The sequence below is a fragment of the Callorhinchus milii genome, unplaced genomic scaffold (assembly GCF_018977255.1).
Source record: "Callorhinchus milii isolate IMCB2004 unplaced genomic scaffold, IMCB_Cmil_1.0 Scaffold1, whole genome shotgun sequence".
Taxonomy (NCBI): Eukaryota; Metazoa; Chordata; class Chondrichthyes; order Chimaeriformes; family Callorhinchidae; genus Callorhinchus; species Callorhinchus milii.
In genome coordinates this window covers 94,700,512-94,724,791 of record NW_024704742.1, presented here as the reverse complement: position 1 = coordinate 94,724,791, position 24,280 = coordinate 94,700,512, and the positions used below count along the sequence as shown (strand labels likewise).

Here is a 24,280-nt window from a genome sequence, read left to right as displayed (position 1 = left end):
TTATATTTAAGAGAAAGCTTAAATGCATACATGAGGGAGAAGGGAAGAGAGGAAGAGCGGAGAATAGGGAAGTGGGGGCTCATGTCTGACGCAGACTGGTTGAGCCAAATGTCCCATTTCTGTGCTGTATCACTGTGACTTATGTAACCAGCGCTGGAATAACAACAAGGGACTGTTGACATGAGCTAAGATTCACGGCTGGAGCAGTAGATCCCACCTACCATGCGCTGACTCTAGACGTGTTACTGCTTCATTACCCAATAAATAACCTGATGTAACTTGGGTGGTTAAGCCTTTTTATGATGGCAGTATTGTCTTTGTGCAGCACACAAAACCAGAGATAAAGAGAAGACTAATTGTAAAGAGGCTAATTGCACACAAGGCCGTGTACTTTAGGAATGATAATGTAATGACTGTCTTGTCAGTCCCACGTGTATTTATGGGAGAAGGGAAATAGCTTCAGAAGTAATATTCCTCCAACATACCTGCCTGTGCAAACAAGTAAAAAAAACTAAAATACATGCTGATCTGTTATGCCCCTTGTCTTCTTTCCCCTTCCCCCATAACAATGTAAATGAGCATCACTTGGCAATACTCGCAAATACATGGAGCATTCCAAATGAGGTAGAAATGCAACGGACAATCTTCACGATACAAATCTTTTAATTCATAGTCTGAAAATCAAAATCACATAATTTCACCATTGATCAGAAGCCAACAACAGTTCACTGTACATATAAGAGGCCAAACGTCAACGCAGTATGGTAATGTTGACTTTTTAAATACAGTGAATAAAAGCTAACTTTCGTCTCTTGTAGAATCCACAGCAAGGTGCTAACTTTCATACTTGTAGACTTCCAGCAGGAGGATGGACACAGTTTGGAAGAGATCAATTCAATAAGTCACAATTACTATTCTCAATATTTGAATGTAGTAGTTCAAGCAGTCTATAATTTCCTGTCAAGCAAACCTGGAATCATATCTGACACATCTTAAAAAAAAGTAGAGAAATAAATACATACATCATTTGAAGTCTCAACAGCTGACTGTTGTACAAAGTAATACCAAGATTTTTCCACAATATATTAAGAGCACTCAAAATACCACTGGACATACTTTCAAATCATCTTGCGTGTATGGCAGGCGAACATAGTCCGGTGGGCAGTGGGAGAGGGGGGAATGAGGGTAAGGAAGGGGAGCACAGGAAGAAGAAAAATAAAATCACATACAAAACCAGGGAAACAATCTTTAGCCATGCAGTTGCTTCCAGGGAAACAAAAACAGCAGTGTGTCTGTCTAGTACGAATGCACTTAAAGTCAACATTAAATAAATCCCAATCCATTTTTTTTCCGAAGTTACCAACCATATTTCTTATCAATTTAGCCAATAAGCCTGAGTGAGCTAGTTCTTGCTCAGAGCAGAATATGTGAATCCTAATTTGGTTTCCTCTATTGGCTGTAGGAATTAATCACTTGTTTCTTCAGTCTCTTTGGCGACTTAAAACTTAAAGAAAGATGTCTCTCTTAGGGACTTCAGAGTCAGAGAGCTGCTCCTCCTGTGCGCTTGGGTCAAAGTATTGCGCGTCAAAGTCTCCTGTGGTTTCATTTAGGTCGATGTCCTGCTCATCGCTGCTCTCAGCACTGTAATCGATCTCCTCAAGGCAGCGTGGTTCATCATCTTCAAGGACCTGGGTGGTGGGACTGTGGACACAGAAAAACACACACAACGTTGAAAACCAACAGTTCCGTAAGATTTCAGTGGAAATCCTGCAACCTTTAAAAACCAAACAACTGCAGGAATTAATTTATCTTATGGTACAGAAATGAAAATATTTTTAAAGATGCTTTTAACACACAATGTAAGGCTCCACTAAATTGATGACCTAAGACTGCTTGGCCAACCACAAACACAGATTAAAGAACTCGAGTGCATGTGCTGCAGTTAGTAAAATGTAATACTACAGCACAATGCTGGTATGCTGTACCTTTAAACTCCCATACACTTGTCCGCAATATAGGAATGATCTGAATCCAGCCAGGCTTTGCACATTGTTAAACACAATCATTGCACACGAGCCTTATTTCCTATGGATTCTTTGTATAATAGCAGATGTTTTAAAGTCTAATTCTAATTTGCACTTTAGATCCTAAAGTACAAAGTAGCAGCAACAATAACTTGGCTTTTACAAGAATACACTGAAACAAGCAACCTAGTCCATACTGGCGATATTGTTTTTATATCAGTAAAAGACCCCTTTGTAATACTGAGGGATACTGATCAATAGAAAATTGAAACCAATGGTTCTGATAATATAATACCCCAAATTGATCAGGAGAGGGGTTGCCCTGCAGAAAACGGTGCATTTTACAATGATCCAAAATGGAAAGACTTTAGTGACCTTCATTGTGTTTTTTTTAAAGCTGAAATCTGAGGCTTTGTCAGAGCAGATCTCTGCTGGAGCTGGAATACAATCCCCCGGTTGCTCTCCAGAGAAAACACAACACGCAATAGGATGAATCGTCAAGTGCATCGGGAAATGGTATGGCTAATACATAATTCAATCCACCAATTTTTCTCCAAATACTATAAAGTGTGTACGTCCACTAAATAAGGCATAAATTTCAGATTCAACCATTATTTAAATAAAATATTTGAATGCAACATGACGAAGTACATGACTGAACCTACAAATAATATTTTGCAGAGACAATTATTCCATCAAATCAAATATTCATTAGTAAATGCAACAAAGAGTTCAAATGATGTCATAAACCATGACAGCAAAACTCGAGCAGTTTATAACTGTCAGCCGAATGGCATGATTAAATCACATCCCTGAAAAATTGGTGTGCATGTCCATATCCATTTTTTTTGTCAGCCGGGTGTTTGACACACAGAGAAATACATCACCATGCTTTAAAGCAAGGATGGCAACTTGATGAGGATGATACCAAGGCTGGTACGTTACTGCTATCAGGATAGAATGGATAGATTGGGCCTTTTTCTCTCCAGAGATGTTTAAGAGGGGACCTAATAGAAGTGTTCAAAATTATAAAAGGGTTTGATAAGGTTAACATAAACAAGCTGTTTCCACTGGTTGGGGAGTCTAGGGGATCTAAAAGAGAATTTAGAACGAGGGTATGCATAAGGTAGTGAGATTGTGGGACTGAAGTGGTGGTTGAATCAGATAGTGTAGATGCGTCCAAGAGGAAGTTAGCCCTTCACATAAGAGAGAGGGGAATAAAAGAGTATGGGAAGGAGTAAAGGAATGGGTGGAGACTCACGTGGAGTATAAACATGGATTGTTTGGGCTGAGTCCTGTTTGCATGCTGTACATTCTTTGTAAATCCAGAAACAATCTGCAGTTGAGTGGCAGGAAACTATGTCTGGAACACCCATTGTAATCTATAGTGACTAAGTGGGGCAACTCTGACTGATGTGAATGAGGTGGATGATCCTTAAGATTGTACCTCTAAAGAAGTAGTGAGAAGCTAATGCAACAAAGATTTAAATTGTGTTTCATAGTTATTGCATCTGCATTAAGCTAAAAGTGTGACAGATCTGCTACATCTAACGTGTATTTTCTTCTCGTGGAAATCCCTTTGTTAAAGGAGGAAATATGTCATCCCAATTTGAGGCAGTCTCCCAAGCTGAAGTAAAGTGAATGAAAAACTTTTGAGGAAAAAGTGTTGCTGCCACCCTCAGGTGGAAGAGGAGGTCCGTTGGGGGAAAAAGAAAGGTTTAAAACCGCAATAAAAGCTTTTTTTTAAAAAAAAAGGTTTATGGTAGGTAGAAGAGAAAAAAAAAGTTTCAGTGGGTCAGTCTGACTCAGTTGGTAGGACTCTCGACTGAGTCAGAAGGTTGTGGGTTCAAGTTGGGACTTGGAATCACAGTCTAAGCTGACACTCCAATGCAGTGCTAGGGATGCATTGTCAGAGATGCCATCCTTCGGAAGAGACGTTAAACCAAGGTCCCATCTGTCTGTTCAGGTGGATGTTAAAGATCCCATGGCACTATTCAAAAAGAGAAGGGAGCTTTTCCCAAATGTCCTGGCCCCCAAATAAAATTGGTCACTCACTCCATGGTTCTTTGTGGGACATTACTGTGCGCAACTGTGGATATAGTCCAATGTGGATACAATCCACTTTACGGTTTATCCTGTGAGATGCTTTGAGACGTCTCAACACCGTGATAAGCCGTTATATCAAATGCAAGGATTTTTATTATTATTATTCAAAATAGGGCAGAGAAAGGGTTAGGAAAAAGAGAGTAGAAAGAATAAAGGTTTGACAAGGCAAGGTTAGGTAAAGCATTTAAGATTGGGGTTTTAATTTAATTTGTTATTACAGGAATATTACAGTAAAATAAATCAACTCTGTAGTACCGTACAACCTGAAAAGAAACAGGAGTCACTGTTAAGTACTCCGAAACGCTACCTGGCCTGAAGGGTGCTATATGAATGCATGTTATTGCCGTTGAGTTTCTCCAAACCAGACAGTATTCTAAGTGTTAAGCGTTCAGAATGCACCTGAATATCTAAATATCCTTTATCTTCTATTACACCACAAAAATCGTTCTTTTTTATAAAAAACAGCAGTTAGAAAATGTTTAGAGATTAATTTTATTCGAAAAATGTAGGGCCAAGATGGACATCCTCATTATTCCATTCAGGTTGTTACGTTTGCTGGTTTTAAATTTAATTATGTTTAAATTACACACGATTTACTCAATGACCTATTGTTAAACCGGGTAATGCTCTATCACAAGTAGAAATCTCTCAATACCATTTAGCCAGAGATTTCAAGGAATATTCGTAGCAAAGTCTGCTGCAGCTTTGAACTGAAGCTTCCACACACTTGAACCGACCAAACTCAATTTTCTTCTCATGCATCTCCAAGGCACCAGGTAATTCAGGAGCATGTTATAACTTGCAGACACTCTAATTGTTTCCTCCAGTAATGTGCTAAAACACTTCTTCAAGGTAAAGCGATTAGCTGCCATTAATGCAAGTGTAGAGGTTTGAAAAACAAGACTCCCGTCAAGTCACCGAACGCTCGTTGGGACAAAGGCAAAGAAAAACAAGCAACCATCCGACCCCTACTTTCCCTGGAGGGCAGCTAAAGATTTTGTTTGGCAGCGCTAAGTGCTTCTCAATATTTCATTAGGTAAGTACAGTAGTTCAAAATCCAGTGTGGGTCCCCCATTAAGGTCTACAACTTCTCAGTTTTTCACCGTAATCAAATAAAAACAGATTCCCATTAATTTGTTGGATTTCAAGCCCTGAAATACGAGAGTACAGTTTTTTTTATTTGCAAAAGTCCCAGAACGCTGGCCTAGCAAGAGAAAGCCAGAGCCCTGAGACACAGCTCTCTACAGATCTGCTGAAACTGCTCAAAATGAGTAAAAGGAGGATTTCAGGTCAGCTCCGTGGACTACAAATGTAATCGTTGGCTATTCTGACATTCTGAACTTTGACCTTTTACTAACCCGGGCACAGGTGCAAGTCTGACTGGTGTGCATGTGTAAAGTGGGAGTCGAGTTTCAGTCCTATCGAACGGAGGCCTAAGATGGATAAAAAAAGCATCAAAGAAGTTCAAGATGAAACTGAGGAGGTGTGAGTCGTTCAACCACAAACAGCTTCCAGTACTGTCCGCAATCCCTCCCCATTCATTAGTTTGCTCAGTTTTGCGCACTGACTTAATATTTGCTCTTCGATGACAGCAGTACTGAGACAACAATTTGAAAATGTGCAAACCATGTTTTCGGGGTACTTTTGGTCTCTAGTGATCAATTAAAAAATCAAAGATTTTTGGATATACTGCTTCAATGCTCGTTTTTTTTTCCACAAATGTGCTTCAAATAGACCAATCGAATGTAGCTGGCTAACCTTTCAGTAAAGCAACAAAACTGAAAAATAATGCCCTTTAATGCAGTTTTTCTTCTTCCTAGAAGACAGTATTTAAAAGTTTTACTGCTGTGTAACCGATGACTAATCCAAAATTTACATAATCATTAGCCTTGCAAATCACAGAGACAGACCAGCACAAGAACACACACCTTTAATCACAAGACCACAAGAGAGGTTCAGATGAATAAGACAATTTGGCCTATTTGATCTCATCCTCCCAGAATATCCACCCTGCTGTCCTCCCATTCACAGCATCAAGCAGTTTCTTAAGCGAGTTCAGCATCTGGACCTAAATTATCTTCCCGGTGACCTGTTCTAGTCCTTAATTACCCTCTGGGTAATGAAATATTTCCTGGTATTTGCTCCTCTCAAATAATTGCACCGGATAAAGCATCATATAAAGTTTACAGCACAGACAGCCATTCAGCCCATCACTAGTTATTAGCTTTAATCTTATATTCTTTGATAGAATCTATTGAACCACTTTACATCAAAACTACATACTATATTTATATTAATATTCTGTGGTACATTAAAAAAAACTTGCCAATGTCAAAAAAAAGACTTGAAACAAACTGAGCCATGGATGCAAGGGGGAGGGCAGAAAATAACCCGAGTCACCCCGGCTACTCTCTCTGACTTGCTGGCACAGATCAGGATTGGCATTTACACTGAGATGGTGCAGGTCACTTATCCACCGCTGCTCCAAAACCAGGGAATGCTAAATGGCACAAGGAAAGAAAAAAAAACACAAAAACAGGGAAAATAAAATGATTGCTGGCAAATTCTTATGCCCTGGAAGTTCAATTTGCTCAAAAACATTCCGGACATGGTGAGAAAGGTTTTCTTCCTGGGTTACGAATAAGGCATTTGTAGATAATAATTATGTGAATTTTGTGTAGTTTGTCAGCACCAGCAATGCACAAATAGAAGACAAACCAAGACACTGCACACTGCTCATCTTCCTCAATGCAAAACACACCAAGGTAGATAGGATATAAAAATAGTGCAATAAAGAGCTAACCTCATACAATTTACGAGACACATTTCAGTCCAAATCAATCTATCCGACCTTCAACTTCTAACCATGCTGAAAAAGGAAATGACCTTCCAGAACATTACGGTAAAGACAATCAAACTCAATTCTTTAATGTTACACTTATAAAATACAGAGTCACTACATGTTACAGCAAATCCTGCCAAGTGCTTTGAGACTGCCACCTGACATGAAAGTTGCTAGATCAATTAAAGGGTTAATTATTATAAACGTCTCATATGAAACGCGGAACCTAAGAGGAGCAAAAAAGCTAATTTAGTGGGTTATAGGACACAGTCTTTGTAAATCTGCAAATGTGTTCATTGGACACAATTATAATTGGCATTATACCATGGCTGGTTATCCACTATAATTTCAGCAAAAAGGAAAGTTTCTCGAACAGTAGGTAAATTATCGAGCCAGTTAAAACTTGTAAGTAAGTACGGGCTCAGAGATCTAATTGCATACATTCTTAAGGTGGAATGATGTCACGAGGCATTTCAAGTGGTATCTATGGCAGAGCGAAGCAACAATTAAAGACCATTAGGTCTGGGGACAGTATTTCCCTATGGAGCTGGGCCCTCTTACAGCAGTGCTTGGTGCTATATAATGAAATTAAATTTGCGCTCTTCGGGTCACTTCACTGCTTATTGCATTTCAGAGAAGTCACCAAGAACTCTTTCAGCTCGGACTATGGAATTTAAGTATTTGTCTTATTGCACACGGGGGAAATCTATGTACAGCATTTACAACAGATGTACCCGTTACGCTCTTCTGATTTTCAATGGAATTTTAATTCACATTTATTCCCAAAAACTGAATTCTTCACAGAATATCTGTTTTCTATTTCTGTTTTCTAAGATTTTATTCAGAAATCATTCAGAGGGGAGAAAACAAATATTGCTTACAAGACCCTAGATTTGGGTTTTTAACAGCAGGTATGTTAGCTGCTCATCTGAGAGAACATAAGTTTAATTTTTTTTAGAAATTGGCATTGAGCATTAACTATTTTTTTAAAGATTTGTTCATATCAAGAATCAGGTTATGCTACAGATAGTTTTACAGCTGTTGTGCATGCAGAGTGGGAATCAAATCTTAATTTTTTTACAAAGGGTCAAACATTGCAGAGTAAATTCTTCAATCTTTCAGACTGGCATAGCACTCCATCTGTCACACATTTCTGTGATCCAATTTCAACCTGTCCAGGGACTCGTGGAACTCTCTTAACAGCAGGAAACTTCGATCACTATCATCAGCTACCTCCCACCCACCCACCCATTTTTCCCAAAACAATATCACACCCAGCATTCAATCATTCTAAGTCAGAATAGTATCTTCATGTCAATAAACAATTTAATGGGACTTGCTTGAATTGACTTGGCTGTTTCTGCTCAGTGGCAATGAAATCCAAACTCAAAATCAAGTGAATATAGTATAACTAGCTAATTGTACAACTAGTTCTCACAAGAGCATTTACATAGCGCTAGTAAATCACCAGAAGTCTGGACAGAGAAGGCCCTTAGGCCCATTTGATCTTAGCCTTCCCAAAATACCAAGATTATCATCTTGCCATCACTGTATCAAGTCATTTGTTTTGTACGAATTCTGCAACCTGGCCTCTCTCACGCTTGTTGCTAACTCCCTCGAGCTGTTATTGTGCTCTGTGTAAAGAAATACTGGTGACTGTCCTAAAATTCCCCTTTGTGACCTTGAACCTGTGCCCTGTCTTCCTTGAATCTGAATTCTTTCTTCCTGTCCTGAAATTTCTCAAAATATTGCTCAATATTACTTCCTCAATCTCTTCTAAGATCCGCTGAAAGGCCGCAGTTTTTCTAGCCAACACCACTAACTGCAGCAATTAGAAAAATAATATTTTGTGTTCAGAAGTGCATTATTTCCGTGATCTCACTCCTGATGTGCACCATTTATTTTTAAAGTACGACCAACAACCCCAGATTAACTGATCATTCATCTCACAAGCAATCACAAGTGCAAACAAGACATTATCCCGCCTGAAGGGTGCTATATAAATGCAAGCTTTCTTTAAGAACTGAGGAGCATAGCTTCCAAATTAACAATAAATTCAAGAATTTTCCAATAATGTATAAATTCTACGCAATGGTCTTAAGGCAAAGACCATGAGAATTAATACAGCTCAGAAATTTGATGTCAATAGGTTTTTGTTGTTTCATACTTTACTCTGCCTTAATGAAATCTAGGTGAAATTTAGATAAAAATGCTGAGTCAATAATGCCTTTAAATACTTGACGTTTTAATAAATAACAATGAGACTTGCCAAAATTGTTGAAATTGTTTCTTGTTTGACACTGGCTAATAAATGAACATTAAACATTTGCAACAATGCGAATGGAGTAGGGACCAAAACAACAACAACAACAAGATTCCATTTATAGAAACTTGTTAGTAAACATCTAACGGAAAAACAAAACAGAAGGTACACAACCATTGCAAGTGAGTGGAATATTTCTTTCACTAAACTTATTATTGTGACTTTGGACCAAAATACTAAGCATAATTGGTTGAAAATATCCATTCATACTTTAAAAGCTGTACCCTCACCACTGCCCACTGACACTCCCTATAAATACCACCTATATGCACATTAATGTCACAAAGCTTTTCTGAGAGACATTTTTTGCATCATGAAGTTCTGAGTATTCTGTGTCCACAGATGTTCTGTTTCCCTCATTCCTTTGCCACAAAAAAAATCCTTACATTTGATGCACCTTGTACATTGGGAGGACATCTTAAAACACTTACCAGAATATACTGTAATTTGTATTTTGTGGGCAAACAATTGATCAGAGATTATTTCTACACTATGTACACTATGTCACATGACACTGTTTGGATTTTTCTAATCCAGATTACCCCAGAATGGATTTAAGTTCTTAAACGATATGCTGAGATCCAACATACCAAGTGAGTATTGTTATTATTGAAAATATTTAAATAATTCAGTTCAGATATTTGATGTTTAAAATTGTTCTTACATTTCTTGTACAGAGTGGAAGCTTTGATTTAATCAGTAGAGATGACTTCCATTTTGTACCGGTGAACAGATGTTAGGCAAAGCTTAGGAGTCCTGTAGCTCAGTGGTTAGAGCACTCGCTTTGCAAGTGAGAGACCTGAGTTCAATTCCAGGCAGAGGGCGAAACCTTGGGCAAGTTTCCTTACTCCACACAGAGCCTAATAATAATCCCTCCAAAAAACAATAATTAAATTGGTCATTTTCAATCTACGACTGTTTGTGGGACATTGCTGTGCGCAATTGGCTGCCGCGTTCGCCCACAAATATACAGTCAATTCACTTTACAGTGTGTTCTGTGAAGTGCTTTGGGACGTCCTTCCGACGTGAAAAGCGCTATATCAAATGCAAGGATTATTATTATTATTATTATTGAAGCTGTACTCCATTGTCTGATACAGTTCAGATAGTTATTACTGCCTATTATTACTAGTTTATAATATTGACTCTTGTCTCCGCTCTCCTTAGCTCATCATGTTGTGGGCTTGACTGTTCTCACAGCTTAAAGGATTCAACAAGACCGCTGTATATCAGGTTCACAGAGTACAACCAGCTGACAACTATGAGCTTTCTCAGTAATAGAGCTGTTAACTACAGAAAGTAAAACTAGAGAAATCAATGGGGGTACTTGTTCTCACCTGCCCTCTTTCAAGATACTTTTACTATCCAACAAACTGCTTGAGAAGATCAGTGTTAAAACTACTATAATAATGTAACAATCCTTGCATTTGATATAGCGCTTTTCACGTCTTCTAGATGTCTCAAAGCGCTTTACAGAATATGCTTTAAATTGAATTGACCGTATATTTGTGGGCAAAACGCGGCAGCCAATTGTGCACAGCAGTGTCCCACAAACGGTCATGGATTGAAAATGACCAATTTATTATAGCTTTGCTTTTTGGAGGGATTATTACTGTTTATATTAGGAGAGTGATATTAGGAGTGATCTTGCAATGAAATTACTTAAAGGCAAGAAAAATAGTTTAAATTACTTTTTTTAATTCTATATTTTTTAGTGATGTATTGTGAGAACAAAGTCAAGAGTACACATGATTTGCCAAACTTCCATCCTGTGGCAATAGCAGGGTGGATTATGCAGTTCTGATGTTCTGTGAACCCAGCCCTCGAGTAGTTCATTTTTATGGGATCCAGGACATTGAATCTTGTCATGTAACAAGAAATTGAAGAAAGATCAAAAGGATCTATCATGGCGTCTATTAAAATTATCAGCTGTACAAACAACGAGACAAGCTTGTTTCAGAGTCTGACAATTACAGGACACAAAGCTGCCAAGAAAATACTTAATCATGTGGATTTATTGCTGCCAAGGCTGTGCACTGTTTAAGCAGGCAGAACTGTAGACTGCAAAGCATTAGATTATTATACAGAATATATGAAAAATCATGCATGACTAAGGGTGCATCTAAAGAATATGACTCAATATCAACATTTTTACATTTAATCTATACCTCTGCTCCCAAACGTATAATGATCAGAACTACCAGATTGTGAAAAAGACGATCACTGCCGAGGCTGCGAAATTACACCTACATTTTTGTATGAAAAGCTTTGCAAACTTCCTTTAGTTACAAACATTCAGCTCCTTGGCTTGACAATCGTGTGTGGTCTATCACAAATGACAAATCAGGCTGGAAAACTGGTAATAGAGTGAAATCCTTGAGCACAACTCAGTTTGAATTACCAGCGTTAGCATCTGCAGTCTTTCTACAGTCAGCGTCTGTGATGGAATACTGTAGCCCTGATTGACAGGCTACTGACACCAGGACAGTTACCTTACTTAAGGAATAATAATAATCCTTGCATTTGATATAGCGCCATATCCCATTGTTAAGACATCTCAAAACGCTTCACAGAATATATTGTAAAGTGGATTGACTGTGTATTTTTAAATGGTTGATTTAAAAAATATTGTAACCCTAGTGTAGGGTTAAGGTTATTGTATATTTAAATGAGTTGATGCTACACATACATGACCTCCATCCCTCTTCCTTATCCTTCCCCCGCCCCCCCCCCCCCCCCCCCCAGTCTCCAAAGAACAGAGATAATTGTGTCTCTTGATTTGGGATTAAAAGACCTCCCAGTTTCTAATAAAATGTGGAACATGCCCAATGGGCCCTATGGCCTCCTCCTGTTACTGTTTTCCTATATATTTGACCATTTCAGGCTGCACCTATGCCTGTATACTACAGTATGATATTGATACTTATTGAGCTGTTTATGAAGGAGTTAACTGATCAACTGCTTTTCTTGGGAAATATCCATTAGAGTCGGGGGGATGTGGAATTTTCTCATCTCCAGTCTCATTTTAATTGTAAACCTATATCTTTTGGTTGGTTCTCATGGATGAGCCTGATTACATTTTCCTCATCTTTGCCTTTCTGCATTTTAAAGACCCCGATCACATCTATCTTCAATCACCTTTTTTCTAATGAAATCAGCTCTGCGACTGTTTTCTGCCAACTTCGCTCTCTCAGTCCCAGAAGCAAATCAGAGTTCTCTTGTCTAAACCCCCTTCTGATACCCAAAACTGCAAACAACATTCCAAATCTAGATCATATTACTCTCTCAAACCTTGGTGGTTAAAATAAGCAAAGAGGAGGCTTTGAGATTTCTTAAGACTATTTATTTTACAATCAAGCATTAACAGAGAAAAGCAAAACTGACAGCGAGTTAGAAAGTGGTCTATTGGATCCCTTCATGCTAAGAGATTGTTCTTTATGTTATGGAAATCATTTTGCACCCTCAAGTGGTGAAGCAGACACACTACAGTGAACATTGTTTTAAGTTAATAAATTGCATGGCATCCATCGATTGCTTGCATACATAAAGCTGGCATTAACATTACTCAATTTCAGTTTTTAATTCTGAAACCAAAAAGCAATATAGAGCTGTGAACAAAAGTTGCATAATAATACAAAATATATACAGCAATCTGAATCCAGATGAAATTACAATAATAGCTGTTTTGTGTACATTGAATTGCCAAATTATTTTTTAAACTTAGAGCCAATATTCACTGAGCAATGCTTATACTATACATGTAAGATGTACGTGCAGGTGTGTAAAATATATACATGCCACTAAAAACTAATTTTTATAGTAAACATCTTTTGACTTTTATTAGTGTTACTTCACTTTGTTCAATAATACAACAGCAATAAAGGCTGACTATGATTAAGTCCAATGATTAGTAGTTTGATTCTGTGTGAAATAGCAACATTGCATACAAAACCGGTCACAAAACCCTGATCAATACATGACTAGTTACTGAACCATCCTCTCAGAATACAAGCACGCAGCACTAAATCTATCAAAACATTTTTTTGTAACATGCAACATGCAAGAATAAGTAAAGATCCACCCAGAATGTTTTAGGCCATCACGCAAATGCCCTCCACACTACTTCCACCAGTCAATACTTCAATACCAAAGCACTGATTGACATTTGTCTAAATAAGATCTTTGGTTACCAGTTAGGGTGATGAAGCACTCTGCCAAGCTCAATATATATTGATTATATTGTTAACAGTTTTCAAATATCTGCATCGCAAATGATCACTTTATCAGCCTGGCTGAGCGGTGTTTGACCACTTCTGCACAATCGAGCTGCTGAAAGCCCCTTGGTGCGATATCAGTGTCAATCCTTACTCATTTTAATTGAGGATCAATTAAAACTCTTGCTGAACTCCAGAGACACAGATTGGAAGAAATCATAAGACCTACAAAGTGAAACATTTTTAGAATATAACTGAATTCAGTGGTTAGCTGTGTCTTCTGTAACACTTTCTACTCAAGTCATTCAAAATGTCAGATCAACTACTGATGGTGGTTGATCCTAAAAAGAAATCAAAAAGATCTAACTCCACTTCCATCCTTAAAATACAATACAAAATTACATTTGTACAGCGCCTTTCACGTAGCGAGGCATTTTGTATGATTTTGATTATATCATGCAAAGTCTGATTGGTTTCCACGAAAGGACAACATCCGCATTGAACCAGTTGTCCCATACATTCCACAGCTGAAAAGTTACAGCACTTCTTTCAAGCTCTCTTAAAGACTCAGTGGATAGATCCACCACCTAATGAAGGACACAAAAGCAAAGCAGATGAGGTTGTTGAGAGTTTTGCTTTACCAAAACTGCTTTGTTACATGGTGTAGATATGATTTGATCCAGGTTTTAAACCCTGGTCTGTGCTAATTAGCTAATCTGCCAAAACAGCAATAAGGCTGCAACACAGGCCTCTTCACCCTTGGGGAAAATCATTTGTGTTTCCTGCTCCTGAATGTTACCCTTAATACAGGTGCACATAAGGTGAGGACAGAACTGGTCTGAGGAAGTGATGTCCTTCAAGTGTAAATGCCTGCCAATACTCACTGTCAAGCCACATTTGCCATACTCTCAGCAATGACCTTCAATAAGGGTTGGGAGTAAAATTGACAATAAAAAAAGACTTTTTTGACTTGATATGAATGCACGAAACAATTTTTTCTATAGATTAATTAAAGCATTTTCAATTACAATTAAATAATTTCAATTATTTAATTGTAATGGATTACAATTTCAATTACAATTTCAATTATAATTAAAGCATTTTCCATGGATCACAGTATTATAATTACATTACAAGTACACATGAACAAACATAAAAATCTCACTGTTTTGAACTTTTACAGTAGGTCAAATGTAATGTTCAAATAACTGTCCATTTCTAGTTACGGGTTTTTCAATAGCAGCAAAATGCATCCTTAAACAGTTTCTTTTTGTGTGGAAAGTCGATCAGAAGGACACAATTCAGCTGCAAGTTTAAAAACATGAACATGCACTCTTATTTTGTAGAACTTCACAGAATGGGATTTTTCCCAGAAAGTGCTGGCTACTGACATCCGACAAAGTAAACATGTCGAAAGCATTTATTTAGCTAAAGCACCAGCCAAAAAAATATATAATTGTATCCGAGTCCTACAAACTACACTATAACAAAACAATTTTAGCAAATCCATCAAAAATATACTGCCAAATTAGGAAATAGTCATGGTCGGAAATAGCCAATTTGCTTTAATAATCACGTAACTCTTGGTAGTAACACACTAGATCAACTAGTTATACACATCAAATTACACATTAAATAGATGTAATATAACTGAAATGATCACAGGCACATCAAGTTCAATATAGACAATGCAAGGTTCTGTATTTATAGGGCATATAAATATGAGGCACACACACTCCACGCATGGCATAGAGTTTATCAAGAAAACTGAAAGTAAGTAACCAAGCCATTGACTGGGCAATCACAATGTCTAAATGGTGTGAAGCAGCAGGAAGCAAAGTGAACATGATAATAACCCAAATGACAATATTAGTTGAGTTCAGCATCTAAATTCAAGCTATACATGCGTAGGTCAAGCTGCTCCTACAGAACTTGTTACTGTGACTTAAGGGGGCTGCCCAGGACCAAGAGGCAATGCAGATGAGAACAGCAAAATTGGTAACCATCGTTTGAAGGATGATCTGTTAGGAATAACGAGATAAACTATGAGTCTTCACCCTTGATGGGACATCTCAGTGGAGATCTGAGAACTATATAAGATAAAGTAAACCCAGAACAATACTTTCATATATGTTGAGACAGCAGAACAAGAGGGCACAGATTCAGAGTGGTGAGGAATAATGATAGGTCAAACACGAGGAGGTATTTCTTTAGTGAGAGAATGTCACCAGCTGGAGTGGGTTATAGTTGAGTGAGGCCAACACACTGGACTCATTTAAAAAGCAGCTTCATGCTGTAATGGGAAAATGGTTGGGTTGATATTCTTGACGGATGATATTAAATAGTCCAAAGGGCCTTCTTCATCCGAACTTCTTGTGATCTAGTGGAGAATTAATAATATTTAAACCATACTTCCACAGATATGTAAAGAACACAAGAGCGGCTGAGCTGAACCGCACGACTTGATACCAATCCAAAGAATCTACACAGAGTATCGAGAGCAAAACTCTACATATTGCACTCTCTCTCTGCCACACAGCTAGAGATGTAATCAGGTATCATGAAAGCAGGAATTCAACAGCTGAAATGGATAACTAGGGAGTGAAGTCAGGACAGAGGACAGTGGACAATGCATTTAACAAACAGCTTGATGATGCAATGAGATGATGAAAAGGTTGGTATTTCGAAAGGATGATATTAAATGGGCTGAAAGGCCTTCTTTCCTGAATCTTTCATGATCTTATGAAACATCAAAATAGCACAAAACTTATTAAATGTGCATGAGAAACAAACTCTTGTGATGCCTTCCATCTTCAAGCTATTTTCATGACAAATAGGAGACAATTTTATGACAAATAGTGATATTAAAACAATCAATGAGCACTTTATTCAGTGTCAAACATAGGTCTGAAAAGCAAAATTAGGAAACAAATTAGTACACAAGAGTTAACGAGTTTGTCTCTAAAGGGCTCAAAAGGATTGCAAAAATCAAATGGACTGATTTGCTCAGTGAAACACATTTGGGATTCTGTGAGATCGGCAGATCAATCACTGACATGCTATGCAATCTGTGACTGCCTTAAACTGGTTAATGCTTCGTTGCAAATTTGTTAATTAAAATCCATCAGGTCCATTTTTTATTTCAATTAATCACACCACAGCCTACTTATCAGATCCAAGAATGATTTGAAAGCTTTCACCCTATCTACACAAGCAAACTTGAAGAGTTATGAATACATTTTAAATTCTAATTGTACCTGATAGTTATTTAAGATTTATGTAGAACAATAACCATCGGATTCAGAAACATTAGAATCACAGCTGATTCCAATTCTTACAGAACCATTTTACAGTGCTTCTTTATGATTTGAGTATGATAACCAGAGGGCAACGTTGGCGACCTCTCCCCAACACCCACCCATTGCAATTCATCTTCAGAGCTTTGGAGACCTGTCAACAAATCCATCTTATGTCATTATTTTCTTCCAGAGTATTACAACTATGCCAATGAATATAGGTTACAACGTGTGAAATTTACAATGTTTAGTAACCATAGTGTATAATTTGCCCACATTTTCATATTCATGAACCTTAATTTTGTTTCCTCTCTCCCCATCTTTTAGAGTTATTTTACTCACCTATCTGTGGCTTAGAAAAACAATATCACTTGCCCACCCCCAAAAGTGATAGCCACAGATAGGTAGGTGGCTTAGACAACCACTCAAGAGAAGTGCAAAAATACAGAACGTGAAAGTAATAATAATAATCCTTGCATTTGATAGAGCGCCTTATCACGTCTTGGAGACGTTTCAAAGTGCTTCACAGAATATACTGTAAAGTAAATTGACTGTATATTTAGTGGGCAAAACTTGGCAGCCAATTGTGCACAGCAGTGTCCCACAAACAGTCATGGATTGAGTGACCAAATTATTATTATTTTTTGGAGGGAATATTATTCCTGGAAAAGCAATCCGCCAATTGACTAACAACTGGGTTCCTACTTACTTAAGTACCTCACCAACCTACTGCCCCTTCTTCTCTATGAGGACATCTCAACTGAACAGCCTGGCAGAAAAGAGAAAAAAGATTCTATATGGAATCCTAAGCCCAATGCACAGATGATTAACAACTGGAAAGGGTTAGCATGGGTCAGATGTCCTGGGTGCGTGGTTTCACCCAGGACATCTGACCTATTTATGAAATAACTTGATGGTGTAATGGGAAGATAGTAGCATGAGTTTTCTGGAAGGATGAGACCAAATGGGCTTAAAGGTCCTTCTTGATTCATCGCTCTCTTATGATCACCATTCTATAAGTGCCGAAATTGTACCAATTTTATTTGAAATACCCGAAAGCATAAATAAACATGAACAACGAGGTGTGTGGACAATGAAGTAATACTGCGAGTCAAAATTCAGCCAAGTTTTTCGCTCCACTGTGCCATTGCTGCAAACTTCATCATGATCCAATTGATCCTTAGTAAGCTGTCACCTTACACCTAATGTGCACTATGCTCCCACTCGGATTTAAACAACTGATCCAACAGATGTAACAGCATAAAATATGGTCTGGAGGGGCAGATCTTATGTTAGAACAAAATGTAGTTAACTTCCTGCCAAACTAATATAACTAGTGTTGGATGGGACAAGCTCCTTTATATAAGAGAGCTGGCAACTGAAGCATCAAAACTGAAGATTGGTGGAAAGATGAGTTAGCTCAGAGAAGCTTTGGCAAGAGAAGGCTCCTGAAAGGACAGGAAGAGACCAAAAGCGAAGAGTTGATGCTTCATTCTCTGAAGTCCATAAAGGCGTCAATTGGTGTTAATCTTGTCTCTTAATCAAGTTGAGGATTCAAAGCTCCTGTTGGGTGACACTCCAGTGCAATGCTAGTGGAGCACTACATTGTGGAAGTGTAGCGTTGCAATGTTAAACAGGATTACTGTCTGAACTTGGGTAAATGTTAAAAATCCCATTACACGATTCACAAGAGAATATACCTCCAGATGAAATTGGTCATTCACCTTGTGCCTCCCTTTTGAAACCTTGCAGTGCGCAAAACGGCTGCCATTTTGCCAATACAAATAGTCACTTTGCTTGCCATTACTTATTGTAAAACACTTTTTTTATCCATTTGAAAATATAAATATTCCAGTAATTTTTCTCTGTAACCATTCATCAGCTCCAGCAGTGGATTCAAGAGTTGGGAGCAGTGATACAGTGAAGCTGTAATTTGCTTCACTATTGCACAAATTCATTTATAATGCAATTGCACAGTTCACTCCTTTCATTCCATATGCACCCTGTGGGCCTGCTTATTTTCCATAAGGAGCACAGCTTTTTTCACTAAAATGACAGACTTCCAGTTCATTCGGAAAGATCTCCATCATTTGCACATTAACAAAGCAGGAAGTGACATCGGGGGCAAACTATGAACCAGAAAGCGACCATTTTAGCTTCCCGCACTAAAAAGGTCAACTTTCAGGTCACCAGGGCAAGTGCACACAACAGGAAGTGATGTTGTGGTGACCCACTGATCTGGAAGTTGGCCATTTTTTCTTTCAGCTCAGGAACCGTCCAGCGCACTCCTCGTGCATCACTCTTTACTTCACGCTCGGTATAACCTGCTACTGAGCCTCACTATAATAAGAGTTGAATTTTATGGATCCCAAACATTGCATTGTAAATGAGGCTGCGTTGCATTTTGTTCAGAATGGTTCAGTATGTTTAAGATGCCGAGTGCAATAAGTAGAATTGTTATGAGGCAGACCAATTCAAGATGTAATTAAGTTCAAAAGACTTCTAAACACACAAAAAAAACCCTGCTTAGCACCAACCTAATTTGTAACGGTAAAAAAAATTAAATAATGAACATAAAAAAAGAAAGTACAACATGAACACAGAAACAAAAAAAAAGTCCTTCTACCTCAACTAATTTTGTTTGCAGCTGATAGGTATTTAATTTTGGTTTAGATGTGTATAGATATATATATATATACTATAACTTGATGAAATTCGCAAAATTATGTTATCTGCAACAAGATGGCTGTCCAAGACACTCCCTTTGCCTTCATAACTAGAAAGCCTTTGTCTATTTAATAATAATAATAATAATAATAATCCTTGCATTTGATATAGCGCTTTTCACGTCGGGAGGACGTCCCAAAGCGCTTCACAGAACACACTGTAAAGTGAATTGACTGTATATTTGTGGGCGAACGCGGCAGCCAATTGCGCACAGCAATGTCCCACAAACAGTCGTAGATTGAAAATGACCAATTTAATTATTGTTTTTTTTTTTTGGAGGGATTATTATTAGGCGTGTGGAGTAAGGAAACTTGCCCAAGGTTTCGCCCTCTGCCTGGAAATGAACTCAGGTCTCTCACTTGCAAAGCGAGTGCTCTAACCACTGAGCTACAGGACTCCTAAGCTTTACCTAACATCTGTTCACCGGTACAAAATGGAAGTCATCTCTACTGATTAAATCAAAGCTTCCACTCTGTACAAGAAATGTAAGAACAATTTTAAAAGGCATTAATTCACAAAATGCAGTACAAGGGCAACATTAATTTGTGTTGGCAAAGCACAAGCACACATAGAAATATATCAACTCCATCACAATTTTTGGTATAGTCATCGCTTTGAAAGGTAGGAAGTTTATCTTCCATGGAAATTGTCAATGATGAAGGATTTCAAAGCTATTCGTTGTATTTGCTATGTGGTTTTAGTTGATTAAAATCCAGCAGTACTCCAACGCACATTCTGGGAGTATTAGGTGTAGCTCTTGCCAAGCTACACCTAATACTCTCTGGAATTAGGTAGGCAGAGTGCATACCTCCAGGTAGACAGCACACATTCCATTCCAGACACAGGGAACATTTCCATGTGGGGGTGGCATACAAATGTGGAACTCTGTCTGGTTTGGATATTCTTAAGAATGGTGCTGGGTTTCTGCATGTGTCAGACACCTGACTGACCAAAAATTTGTCGTGGCACAGGTGAATGATTGATGAACAATGTTAGGACATGATCTTAGTACTGTTTCCCCCTCATCACTGGGCAAAAGTGTAAAAGGTTAATAAAAAAAATTGATTTTAAAAAATAACACAAGGGAATAGACTGATTTAGGAGAGTGGGATTAGGAGAGGATGGAGGCTTATGTGGAGTATAAACATCCACATGGACTAGTTGGGCCAGATGGCCTGTTTCCGCATTGTACAGTATATGTATGTAAATTCGATGTATATGAATGAATACCTCTGGTGACACACTTGAAACTATGGCACATGTTTCAATTTTCTCTTAAATTTTCTCTGAGAACACTTGTGTATTAGATCCACACTGATTTCAATAAGGGGAGAGTAAAAAAAAATCTCATAAGCCCCTTTTGAAGTTTGCTGACAGAAAAAAAGAGCTCTGCAGCTGTGAAATGTCCAACACTGCGCAAGTTGCCTGGGGAAGTAGTTTATTACCAAAAGATTTGATTTAAAACTTATGATTTCAATACAAAGATTAGATAAATGACTTTGTATATATAATTATTTAGTAAATCAGTTCAACTGTCTGCATTTTTTTTAAAATCCATTTGTAGTTTAAAAACTACAAATGTGCAACAGATGGGGAATGAGGGTGGGGGGGTAGGAGACAGAGTGGAAGGGTCAAAGAGAAACAATTCAGTCTCAAATCCTCCCATCCATTATATTCTCAACTCTATAGCTACGAAGACAATTCCGGGAATTTATTAAAAGCATTCGGCCTTTGGGTTCTGAAAAATTCTTTGCCCAACAAAGGCAACTTGAATTAATTTTTCATTTGGTTCAGTGTACTCAATCAGCTGCATTAGGTGAGGCCCTACCTGGTGACACTGCATCTGTTTTCAATCAAATCCCTTTCCACATCCAGGAAGCTGCGAGGCAGTCTATATTCCACAGGCGATGTCAACCTCTTGAGACGTAGAAGGCCAATGCAGAACTTAGCTCCCATCTCTTCCAGTTCTCTTGTTCCTATCTGATTACCCTTTGGAACAGAATATGTGGTATTGAACTACAAAACTTCGTATTTTATAAGATGTTGTTTTATTGATGCCATTAGTATTAGGCTGATCATTTTTCTTGAATCCTGAACAGTTTGCTGTTGTTCTATATTGTTAACCAGTTTCACAAAGATATTTGTACACTGTGACTGAAAGCTCCAAACACTGAATACGCACTGAGGTTTATAACAAAGAATACTGGGTGTAAACATTGTTAATTGCCCAATATTGTAAAAGTACTATTTTATATGAGATAATATTTAAGTGCACAATATTCTTCAAATAAGCATATAAATGAGGGAACAAGAGAAGGATGGAGAACGAGAGAGAGGTAAAATTTTAACTTATTAAGCAGAAAAATGGTCCTTCAATCCTCAACATGTTAATGCAGAAAACAGCTTTCGGTGAATTACTTCCTACTTAAATTAATGAACGAGGAGCAATCTTTGTATCCAGAGTACGTAATCATAATATCCTCTTCACCTGAAAGTTGACCTTTCACACACAAAACTCTCTTCCCAGTCCAAACATGTTCTTTTTTTCACCTGATGTGACTCGAATTGTATTACTGCTTTATTCTTTGCCGTTTTGAAATACTAATTTAATTATTCTACTGTAATGTTCCAGTGTGTTCTCTTGATTTCTCAGCTCTCACTTCTACCTCCTCCAGGGAAGCAAGTTCCGGGTGCTTCAGCTTATTTGTACAGCAGAGCACTAATATGTTATGGAGTGCCCATTCTGTTATGGAGTCCCTCCCTCTCTTACCCAGAGGGACACACTCTGCTTACTGAATCCCAACTAAGGTCCAGGTTAGCAAGAGATAAGTCTTGAGGACCTTATATTGTGCACTGGAGGTAATACTGGAGTTTAACCAGCTAAAACTATGTAGATTACAGTTGCGAACATGAGCAAGCTTATCTCTGCTTTGGTTTGCAGGGTTAATAGGAGCTAAGTGGGAAAAAGCCCAACTCTCAAAGATCTGCTCCTCCTAGTCCTGCTATTAAGCCATATTGGCTTATCTGCCATTAACAGTACCTTTGAAGTACTAGTGATCTGCATGCTTCAGGTATCAGATTACAGATTCATGATCATAACACATCAGCAAAAATCTCAACTTCGATTGGTAGTCCTGAGAATAGGCTTACAGTATCAGAAAATACATGTGAGCTATTTCACCCCCTTTACCTTGTATTTCCCCTGATCGCAGCCACAATAGGTACTTTCCATGGTGTAACTTCGAGCTACACCAACCTCACGCCACACTACAACCCTCGCTGTGGACTCCTTGGATTTCTCTACCACAAAACTGCAGCTGCTCATGCAGAACGCTGGTGCAATTTGGTTCAGTATCTTTGGTAGGGTCTAGAAACATTAAAAGCAAACAAAATATGAAATTTAATTATATAATATAAATTTTCTATATGGCATTATTTCTCTTTATTCCCCCAAAAGAAAAATTGAAGCTTCTATCATTTTTCCCCCTTCCCCCAAAAGAAATAATACCAGTTACCTATTTCTCCTCACCTGCAACCTATTTGCTAGGTTGTCTTCTGCCATTTCTGCCACCTACAATATGATCCCAGCAAATGATCAATTATCCCCAACCCAATCAGCTTTCCTGATCCTTCACAAAACCTTTCACTCTCCATCACCACTGTTCTTCCCCAGGGATTTTCTCCTCCACATGCATCTATACTTCTGCTACTTCCCACATTACTCGACTTGTAATAATTCCCATATACCTCTTCCAAACTCATGCACTCACAGTGGAGTCTGCTCTGCATTGGCGATGTAAAGGGCAGATTGTGTTACCTTTTGACTGAATGTTTCCATATTGCCTATGAACATGATCCCCACACACCTTTAAGTTTCAAGTTTTGACCTCCGACTGCACTAATCAAGATAATTGCAAACTTCAGGAGCAGTACATCACCTTTCTCTTAAGGCAGACTAGTCTAGTCCTACTTGCTCACTTTCATTTTATGAAGAAGCTTTTCCAGTCTAATTGTTCCTGTTCCAATTAACTTTCAGAAAATAGTTTATCAGCTAAAACCTCTTTATTCAAAAGTCACTAATATTACACATGGTTCAGCCAAGGCATTTTATTTTGAACAAACATTTTTACTTCAATGTCCTAGAGAATATCGCAGTGACTACTAGTCATTCTTGTATGCTGCCTTTACGTGAAGCAATGAAGTATTATCCAGATTGCCGTTTGCTCCAAATTATCCAGAATTTAAGACAATCTCTTATGGTGGGTGGGTCTGGTCAACTTGAAGACAATTCAAAAAAGGTTAATTCAGGTATTGTTGTAAATAGAGCATTAGATTTTACTAAAACTATTGTCTGATTGTCAATAGATACAGTTGTTCACAACTGTAAACTCAGAAGTGACCTGCTTTCAATGGATGATTGAGTGTTGAGTGCATACTCACTCTGTAGCCGAGATCTTCCTGAAGGTCACATGAGGAGGCACTAACGTCAGTCTGCCACACCGTCTCCTTAATGCTGCAGCCATACATGAAGACGTTTTTCTTGCGTGAGTGACCATGATAATCACAAAATACCTGCAATACAACGGTGGAGTGAAAAAGGCATGAAAAAAAACTCTCGAGTAGCTCCTGTATGGATCATCCCTAAGAGCCACAACAACAACAAAATTACATTTATAGAGTGCCTTTCATGTCGGGAGGACACCCTAAAGCGCTGAACAGTCAGGTGTCGGGGCCCCGAGCACGGGGGA

The 24,280-nt window shown here is 38.2% G+C and overlaps 1 protein-coding gene across 4 annotated transcripts in view; it reads right to left on the bottom strand.

Annotated features, from left to right (window-relative positions):
- Window positions 1–645: 645 nt before the first annotated feature.
- Window positions 646–24,280, bottom strand: part of agtpbp1 (ATP/GTP binding carboxypeptidase 1) — a 130,471-nt gene continuing 106,836 nt past the window's right edge. For 3 of the 4 annotated variants that reach the window (XM_007908036.2, XM_007908035.2, XM_007908038.2), the window contains 4 exons: window positions 23,973–24,104; window positions 22,723–22,899; window positions 21,361–21,521; window positions 646–1,701 (listed from right to left, as the gene is read on the bottom strand). In XM_007908036.2, the coding sequence (XP_007906227.1) occupies window positions 1,506–1,701; window positions 21,361–21,521; window positions 22,723–22,899; window positions 23,973–24,104 (666 nt within the window). In that variant the 3' untranslated portion in view covers window positions 646–1,505. Of the gene's footprint in view, window positions 1,702–14,616; window positions 15,890–21,360; window positions 21,522–22,722; window positions 22,900–23,972; window positions 24,105–24,280 lie in introns of those variants that run through there. The other variant, XM_042333395.1, reaches the window with a different exon arrangement.